This window comes from Ceratocystis lukuohia, assembly GCF_044167205.1.
Source record: "Ceratocystis lukuohia strain C4212 chromosome Unknown Supercontig5_pilon, whole genome shotgun sequence".
NCBI lineage: Eukaryota > Fungi > Ascomycota > Sordariomycetes > Microascales > Ceratocystidaceae > Ceratocystis > Ceratocystis lukuohia.
Window position 1 is genome coordinate 2,733,332 of NW_027263524.1, and position 9,892 is coordinate 2,743,223.

The 9,892-nt window shown below is 43.2% G+C and overlaps 1 protein-coding gene across 1 annotated transcript; it reads left to right on the forward strand.

Annotated features, from left to right (window-relative positions):
* Positions 1-4,377: 4,377 nt before the first annotated feature.
* On the forward strand, positions 4,378-4,596 carry HOO65_050583 (uncharacterized protein; the record flags this gene model as incomplete). The annotated part of the gene is made up of 1 exon (XM_071000951.1): positions 4,378-4,596. The coding sequence occupies one exon, from the start codon at positions 4,378-4,380 to the stop codon at positions 4,594-4,596; it is 219 nt and encodes a 72-aa protein (XP_070858642.1).
* Positions 4,597-9,892: the final 5,296 nt, after the last annotated feature.

Genomic DNA, 9,892 nt, shown 5'->3' on the forward strand with positions numbered 1-9,892 from the left:
GTCACGGTAACCAAGATTTCTGACCCTGATCCAGTTCGCCCTTACGTTAGGGTTAGCATTAGACATTAAGGGTCTTCATCCAAGGCCTAAGCGCTCGACCTAGAACATGTTGAATAGACCTAACGCTGTTATTCTTTATTGACTCTATAAATCGCTAACTATTTTAACCTCAATTTCTAAATTACTTTTCCAGCTTTTCTAGCTTTTATACTTCTGTATATTTTCAGCCACAGTGGATAGGTCTGTGCACAATTGTCTGAGGGGTGCTTGTCAAAGCGCCACACAACAGTCACGTGCCTGAGGCAAGCTTGGAGCGCCACGCAACAGAACATGGTAGTTGTTGGATGAAATGTTGGATGAACTGCATGGAGGATGGGTATTATGGGGAATTTGCATTCGGTCGGGTTAACCCTGGGTAAACCCGAGCCTGAATACTTCAGCTTAGTTGTCCATGATGGAAGAACTTAACACCTTAGAGAATGAATAGAAAAAAAGCTTCACCATAACGATCAATCTGTATACCAGCACGGTTCCACGTGCGGTTGTACAGGATCACGAGTGACTTCTAAAGTGATAAAATCTGAATTCAGTAGATTGTTCCGACAGTAGTAATGGATATATAAACCGGCTGAGATCCGCCCCTCGGACTAGACTTAGATAGAAACATCATAACATCAATAATCACTCATTCTCCTTCTTTCTCTTCTTCACAGGACATTCAGTACGTCCTCCTAATATTTAATGTTAGTCAGGCTTCATATCTAGGGAGCAGGAGGAAATTTCGCGATACGAAATACGCGGCGATACTGTTTAACCGATGTTCTCGTCGCCTAAAACTACGTAAGTCACCACGACAGAACCCACGGTGCCCCCGATATCTACTGTACAACCTTCACCGCCAAGCTAAGAATTACATACGACTTTTGTTTGCCATTCTGCCACATGATAGCCTCAAGAAACGTCCAGTCAGTAGTCTAGTGTGGTATGGTGTATATGTACCGCTAAAGGGAAAATACGAACTCAGTCAATACTTTGAATTTGAATGAGTAAGTCTTGAGCTATCCATTCAACAGATAGCTAACATTAATCATGCGATGCCAGCACACGCCTTACTTGTCGGGAGGTTTATTAGCCGATTCCAGGCAGGATTTAAGGATTGCTTCACATATGCAATAATATGGATGTGCCCATATATATAACGCGTATGTTAAGTGAGCGACAGAGATAAGTGAGCAACGCACTTTTATTAAACCTCCGAACTAAACGCGCAATTGAAACACCATAATTTGTCCGATTAATTAAAATTCATGATTAGACTATTATCTGTTGACCTCGATGGCCTTCTGACAGGTCCTCGCATTATATCTAGTCTTTCTGCAAATACTACACTGCAAAACCTTTGCTCCTTCCTGACACGACTACCTCTTGAGGATTCTACTGTTACCTGGACATCAATATCTATCTGATCAATTGATTGTGATGCTTCCCCTATAGTTCAAGGCTCTTCTTTGAGTATCCTAGTCCCTTTTCCACACCAGCGCCATCCTACTGTGTTATTAGCTTGCTCAAGTTATCGAACCCTTTCCCATAGTTAGACCACATCGTTTATACTAACAGTTGTTGCCTTCCCAAAATGCTTCATGGATTCAAGTATTGACTCCAGGGAGCTGCTCTTATGATTTCTAATCCTTCCTTGCAGATACTTTGAGTGCGATTGGTTGGTTCTCTAGCACTGTCCTTGAGGTCCTTGCAGTCCAAGGGGTCGATGGTATTGTGACCTCTATGGGAGACGTCGGAGTCAGTAGCTGCACATCAAGCTTTGAGATGACAGAAGGATTAGAAATCATAAGAGCAGCTCCCTGAAATCAATAAGTGAAGCTGTGAAGCGTTATGAGTAGGTAAAAACAGTTATTATGCATGAGATGGTCTTGTTCAGCAGCTTGAACAAGAGAATAAGACAGTAGGGCACCAAGAAGGAGGGAAAAGGACTAAGGTAAAGAAAGAAGAGTTTTGAACTACAGGGGAAGCATCACAATCAACTGATCAGATAGATATTGATATCCAGGTAAGAGTCGAATCCTCAACAGGTGGCCACAGAAGGTGACGAGGAGCAAAGGTTTTCCAGTGTAGTATTAGCAGAAAGACCAGATATAATGCGAGGACCTGTTAACAGGCCGTCGAGGTCGACATAAAATAGTATAGTCATCAATTTTAATTGACCAGGCAGTTTATGACGATTCTATTGCAGGTTTAATTCAGAGACTTGATAAAAATGCAGTGCTCAGTTATCTGCATCGCTCACTTATCACACACCGTGATTACGCGACCATCCCCAATATTGCCTCCGACCCCCACCACAAGCTCTGTATTGCCAAGATAGAAGGAGATAGATAATCCCAAATCAACGGAACATAGATCTGGATGCAAGATAGTAGAGCTGCCTAACAACTAATCACCAGCTTCTTAGTGTGTTGAAATCAGGCTCGAAGGGATTCACTCACACGGCAACTATTGGCATTCACTTATATTTACAATAATTCATCTCCTCCTTTACCACAGCCCTTTTGTTAATATATTCCACTATTCCATGCACGCTAATGATGCCCTTTACAACAGCAGCACTCGATGCGAGTCAACACGAACATCATTGAGCACATTGCGGTATTACTGGCTATAGCTAAAAGACGTGCGTGTGTCTCAGTCTCATGATATGGTCCATAATTGGTGGATGTCGCAATTCTATTAAGGGGGGGCTGACTATCCCTAAGCTTGGAGCTCTACTGATTGAGTGAGAAGAACGAGGGAATCGAGATATAATTAACCATTAGTAATATGTAGTATTCAAAAGCCCAACGAGTCTCCTCTCCCCTACCAGGTACGACTTGCCTGCAATCTTTTCTCAATGCGAGACTCAAGATGCAGCTCCAACAGACCACTTGAATCCGAGCAATCCGAACCTCTTTCTCGAAAATCACCATAACTCGACTAGAGCCTATTTTATCCTCCGAATACTGCCAAGGCTTTTGCGCTGTCAAAGTTAAGGCCAGGCATTGAGAAAAGTGAGTGTCCCCAAATAAGACAAGGGAACTTCGACAACGGAAAGTCCTATTGCATTAAATTATCTTGCTCTAGACTTAAGTTACATATAGGCACTGCCTCAACCAGAGCCAACGTTATTCATAAACATTATGTATAGCTGAGTTCCAGACTGCGCGAAATTTGCTCCAGTTCAGACTCAAGAATAGAAGGGCCTCTAGAATCACATGCCCATACCATGACTTATAACCCCGTGTATAATTGTTCCAAGCTTATCCTTTAATATGCATGCTTTTCTTTTTCAGCAGGTGAAATAACAGTTACAGTTACAGGGCCTAGGCTACTTTTAGTCTTTTAGCCTATTCAGACTAAGAACACAGTGACTGACAAGCTACTAAAACTCTACAATATTGATTTCAAAATAAGGCGGGGAGTAGAATGAAGAGACGACACACTCAACGCGAAACTCTTGCTAGTTCCGTGAAGCTTGCTCTATCCATTGAAAAACCTTTATCCACACTTATCTCAAATCCGCATTCATGAGGCTCCTCGTCCCCCCCCCCCCCCCTTTCGACCGAGCGGCCTGGAAGGTATAGATGATCAGTCTCCCTCCAGAACAATCGTCAAGCATTGGGCCTGCAACTGTGCTTGCCCTCCTGTGGGCTATTCTATGTAGGAAGAGGTTGACGATATTTATGGAAGAAGATGGCTTGAGACTAACGGAAGAATTACATAACTTGACGAAAAAAGGAAGGTTTATTCTCGGGCTAGACGAGGAAACAGGAAGCGTGGAGACAAGGGCTTCTACAGAAGACAAGGCTAGTGATGATCCTCCGTTGGCTGCACTAAAGGCTGAGCTATAAAACGAGTTCAGTATGATTGAATTTCCACTTCCCTGGAAACATTTCAGAGGCCTGACTTATAGAGATGACTTAGGAGCTATGGCAACTTTGTTATCGTGTGCCTCGATGCCGAGGTGAACATAGCTGCTATATATCGTTTTTAGATCTCAGGCATTCTTGATTTGGTGACCCTCTTTCATATTCGTGATGCCGATGTAGCTCTAGCGATGTAGACATAGTAGCATAATTGAACGTGTTTAGACCTACTTGAGAAGCGTCTGGACGAGTATATAAGAGTGCCTCGCCGCAACATATGGGTTCTTTTCTTTTTTCTCTAGAACATCGGTTTCGTACTTCTCATACCTCGACTTCGCTCACAACCTCTTCTTGACCCTTCTTACTACTCTCTTCTTCCTCAATCCTTAATTTTGTTACAGCATCTTTGTCATTGCAAAGTCCCCTCCACAAAACACCAATCAGAAACTACAACTCAACAATCATGCAACGCTGGACTGTTACCCTACTTCTCGCCTTTGCTGCCAGTGTTCTGGCAGCCCCTTCTGGCAACGTTCAAAATGTTGGCGAGAACAAAAACCTTGATGGCGATGTCGGTGTTGCTAAACGTGACATAATCTGCTCTTTCGCAGGTTCTGATTGTATTTGCACTGGCGATGATGGTGTATCTTTCACGGCTCCTGATGGGTGGTGCATGCAGTAGGAGTTAGTCAGCCTTTGGTAGAACTAGATAGCCAGGACAAGGATAAGCTTGGTGATGAATAGGAGTTCTAACCTCATAAACTATCTTTCCGGCAAATATTTGAATTAAGCTATACTACTAAAAATTTATTCGCATATCAGTATCTAAGAATTGCTTGATGTTGAGCTGTTGGAATGCTTAGGTGAAATTTTGAATGACTTGTGTTCGACCTTTGCTTTTAGCAAGCTACAGTCCAGCAAGTTGTAGCAAGATCCTAAACTTAACTTGAAAGAACTGGTGATCGATTTCCAACTTAGCATGTTAATCTCAGCAAATGGCATAGCCACAATTACTGTGTAAGAGATGAAGATATAGTACGTATCCTGTGCTTAGTTGTCATGCTGTATTTATTCGGGTTATATCTGTTATGCTATCTCTAGCCTTAAATACTAATATTGCCAGTGTAAACAACAGCAGCCCGAGACTGTTATGTTAGTACCTTCTATTTACCGGTGCCATCTCAGTCATAATTAGTCTTAATCTTAGTTGTTTACGCTCAAATTCGAGATTTCGCAGTTAAGTCCTTGGGATAGAACTTACAGCCGATATTGTTTCTCAGTATGCCCAGTTTCCCAGGTCAGCGTGTTTCAATCTTGAATAAATCGTGGTGCTCATTATAAAGGAGAAAGGGAAAAAAAATCAAAAATACCGCCCAAACGAAGGCATAATATCCATGTAGAAATCGAAGCTCCCAATTTTCTAAATACTACTACACAATCACAATGTCCTCTTGTGTGGATTAGGCCCAGCGTTTGCAACATTTCTTACACTTTGAAGCCACTGTATTGTGCTTGTTACTTAGCTAGCACAAGGGCGTTTAGGTCATATCTCTTAGACTTCAAAAAGGCATTGGTCAGTGCCCATAGAAGGTCTTCTCTGAGACGAACATTGGCCACTCCTTGAAAAGGCTCTCAGGAAACTCGGGTACTCTATAGGGAGGTCCTGCTAATAGCCTTAGCCATGGGGCTGTACGCTATAATATGGCCCAAGTCACCGAACAGTACAGCCTGAGAAGAGAAAATTAGAATACATACGAGTTTCATCACGCTTCGAAGCATCGTGGTAGAATAGAGCGTCACCTATTAATATTCTCAATATATATGCTACTGACTTCATGAGTGGCACATGCTTTCATCCCCTAAATATCATGGAAACAAAGAAAGGCCTGTAACTCGAGATGGCAGGCAATAGGGTAGTCGGAGGGTTTTTGACTGCTGCCGCCAAGCTAATTTTTGCTTGGCTTTTCAGTGTTCATGGCTTAACAACCCTGTTAGTGCCATTAAGTTCATGGTTCTCAAAAATATGATCAAGCCACAGTGCAGTATAGCCTGGGGAACAGTGCTCCATATGTTCGGCCAGTTTTTCTCAGACCCTAACCCGAGCATCTGGGATCCAGGTTGGGATATTGTGTCCGTCTACACGCGCTCCCCCTTTGTTTTTGGATTACCTAGTGATTTTTTAGTGCATCTAAGCGCCAATTACTACGTGGGCATCAGTCTTATGTGGCATTACATTTTACACACTCTGATTGGCTCTAGCTTACAGGTACAAGCCCTACAAAGGCAGTAAAGCATGTGCACTAACAGTGGGGCAAAATCTCAAGGATTCTTTACTTCTTCTTCTGGAAGGGCCATTCCACAGCCTTTGTCTCTATACTATTTGTTTGAGCTGCCTTTATGTTCAAATATAACAATTTGATTCTCATTCTCTAAATACAATGCAATCTCCCTCTCTGTCCATTAGATGCAAGGCTTGTTATTCTTTGATATCTTCATCTATCCTTCTCTAGATGTCAGCTACACCTCTTCTACCTGTTCTGAGAGGATTATCCCCCAGCTCCCAGGTGACCTCAGCCTCTATACAGCCATACTCTGCCTTACTCTACTGGCTGTCATGAGGTTGTTGTCCTGAGTAGGGGCAGCTGCATCATAGTACTTAAGAGTAATAACATAGGATAAAGAAATCATATATTAGGGTAATGAGTGAAGTCTTCAACACAATGAGTAACGCAAGGTACAAGTGAGCGCCCAATACAATCCAAGTGTCCAGGAGGCCAGCCTCCTCCATAGCCAGTGTCGGAGTCCGTAGCTACACAACTTGAATAACTCGAAAGACGAGTGAGGTGGCATTAGAGAGGCTTCTTCATCAATTCTTGGGGCATTTAAGTAACTTTCAAAGGGAACTGAGGCAATACTACATCAGAATCCCTTATTGAAATCTGAGAACTAGATGCTTTGACAGGCAAACACGACACTTGGTAAGTCGTTTAGAGCAAAAAGGACCTGGCTATGGGATGGAGGGGAGGTTATTGCAGGTGAGGGAAGGGATGAAATTTATCAGAAAGAAGTTAATATGCAGGTGATGGCTGAACTATCGAGAAGTGGTGGTCAGGGAAGGTCAAAGCTGGCAAGGAAAAGGCAGCGTGGAAGATTAAGTAGGGCTAGTCATAACTCAAGAACATGTTAGATTGGTGTCAAGACATCTAAAGAAGAGAATAAAAATCAGTTTTACTCAATAAGATGTGTTGTGGGAAATCCAACCCTCGTCGGTAAAACACCGGGTAAGCCCACAAGTATATATTACTTTGTGGGCGGACCGGACCAGAAGGAAAACTTAGTTCTTCAATAACTCAATAAAATCATTAAAAACATCAGTTCACAACAAGATGCTTTATTGTGTTTTTATAAAAAGATCTATTCTACACCAGTCATGTGACTCCACACTGGTCTCGAGGACCCGCAGAATGCCGGCCTCTTACACATTGATTATGCTGAAATATGATTTCTCAAGTCTATGTTACTATGATGCCAGCCAGCCCCTGCCAAGGAAAACAACCTCATGACAGCCAGTTGCCTATACCAGCAACTTCATGTGTAACTAGGTGAATAAAGTATTGCACTAGTTCAGCCCATTCGAGAGAGCGAACCAAGGAGGGCGTAATGTCATATTTGGACTGGAGTTATGACTGCATAGAGGCTGAGATCGTCTGGGAGCCGGGGATAATCCTCTCAGAATGGGAAGGATCTAGAGGAGGATAGATAAGGATACGGAAGAACAGCAAGTCTTTCATCTAATAAGTAGAGAGAGAGAGATTGCATTTGAGTTAGAAAAAGAGAATCAAGTGATTAGATTTGAATGCAAAGGCGGTTAAAATAAACAGTATAGAGACAAGGGGTGTGAAATGGCCCTTGCAGAAGAAGAAATTAATTCACAGCAGTTGTAGTTAGTTGTAAAGAATCCTTGAGAATTGGCTGGCTGTTAGTGCACATGCTTCACTGCCTTTGTGCGGTTTGTCTGTGTAAGCTAAAGCCAATCAGAGTGCGTAAAATGTGATGCCCACATAAGCTTGATGCCGGTGTAGCAAAACGTGATGCCCACGTAGTAGTTGGCGCTTAGATGCACTAAAAAAATGACCAGGTAATCCAACAACAAGGGGGAGGAGAGCGCGTGTAGGCGTCGCCATTCGCCAGTTCAAGGTCTTTGACTCTGCCCTTCAATAAGGCTACCTCATGCATAACCGTTTTTTTTCCGTTAGAGGAAGAGTGTACAGCCTCTAGAATTGACGCTGGGGAGCTACTTTTGTCCCTTTCAACTCTTCTCTCGCGGTATTCTGACTGAAATTGAGCTCCACGCACAGTCTTTAGGGTCTTTGAAACCCAAGGGGTCGACAGTTCTGCCTCATCTTCAGCAAGCGTTGGAATCCGTAGCTGAAAATCAAGCTTCGAGATAACACTTTCCGGGTCAAGAGGAGTAAGTCTGGCCACTCTGAAGGCTGGCTTAATATTCTTTTCTATCATGATGGCCTGCAATGCGGAGTAAAATGCTAGCAAGAACTCAGTCTTCGAAATGTGGGTTATAGAGCACCTGATCAGATGCTCTTTTTCTTGGACGTAAGCGTTGTTGATCACGCCGAAACACCCAACATCAAGGGGCTGAAGTAAATTGTACGAATGAGGTGGCATACAAGGCCTAATCATCTTATTCTCATCACAATATCTCTCGAATCCGATAGAGTGGTGACTTTCACGGCCATCGAGGATTAAGAGACAATGGTGACCATTTGATCGCTTCGCTGTGCAGCGATCAAAGTGCTTAAGCCACTTGAGACCAGTCTCGTTATCAGTGCCGCCAATTTGGGACGTCGCAATAACCCAATCGCTTGGAAGGTTGCTTTCTCGGTATCAGATGGCGAGGTGATATTGGCCTGCAACCACGATGAACGCTGCGATTGCTCAGCCTTCAGAATTGATCATATGGATGACTGTAACCCATTCTTGATTTCCTGGCTGAACCTATTTGGTCTTTACACATGTTTCCACGCCTGTGACAACCATTCCACTTGCGACGACGCCCATGGTAAAGCCAGTCGCATCAAAGTTATAGACGTCAACTAGGTTAATACCATACTTCGCAATTGTGCGTTCCAGAAGCCTAAACCAATTGCAAACAAGGGCTGGATCTTCGCGCTTAGCCCTCTCGTAGGCGTATCTATGAGTGAAGCACGTCTTGAGGTCTGGTTGTCACTTGATGAAATTCGAAGCCCAGCGTTTGCTAACGGGTAAGGCGTCGGTCGCGGTCAGCGAGCAGTCAGTTGCCCATTTCTTCCTCACCACAAAGCCAGGGAGGGGAGGAATCCTCGAGACTCTAGGTAGATGATATATTCAACAATAACCAGTTCCTCTAGATTAGATAGTTCGCGTGATTTGGGGGCAATATCGCTTCGAGAGAAGGGTTGCCGTGATATCGACCATAGAGGGTGCTGTGCGGGACTTTGAATATCCTTGCAGAGCGCTGGAGGCATAATTTTGTTTCATTTCGAAGGGCCTGAAGGGCGAGAATTGTATTTCTTTCTTTATTGAGCTGTGGTATACTTGGTGGTTGAGAATTAGTTGAAGAATGGAAAGTAAAGGGAGTTGCAGGACTCTTTTCCGACTTCCTATACTGTACAACTTCCCATGCACATACATTAGTGTTTAATCTTTACTGATCAGATATATCATAGTGTTTATATAGTGAACTTATTTCAAAAGTTTGATAAAAGTGTGTCACCCATTGATGAAGAATCTTGAGTTAACCAATCTCTACAATATCTGAATAACACTACAGGCGTGCTTTAGAGGTCCTTATATGGCCAATTTCACTACACTCTGTACATTGACTTGTGCGTTTAGTCTATATTGCTTTGACAACCTCGAATTCACCAAGTTCACATTTCGTACAAGATTCAGGCCTACCTACTTGTGTGCATCTTACATGC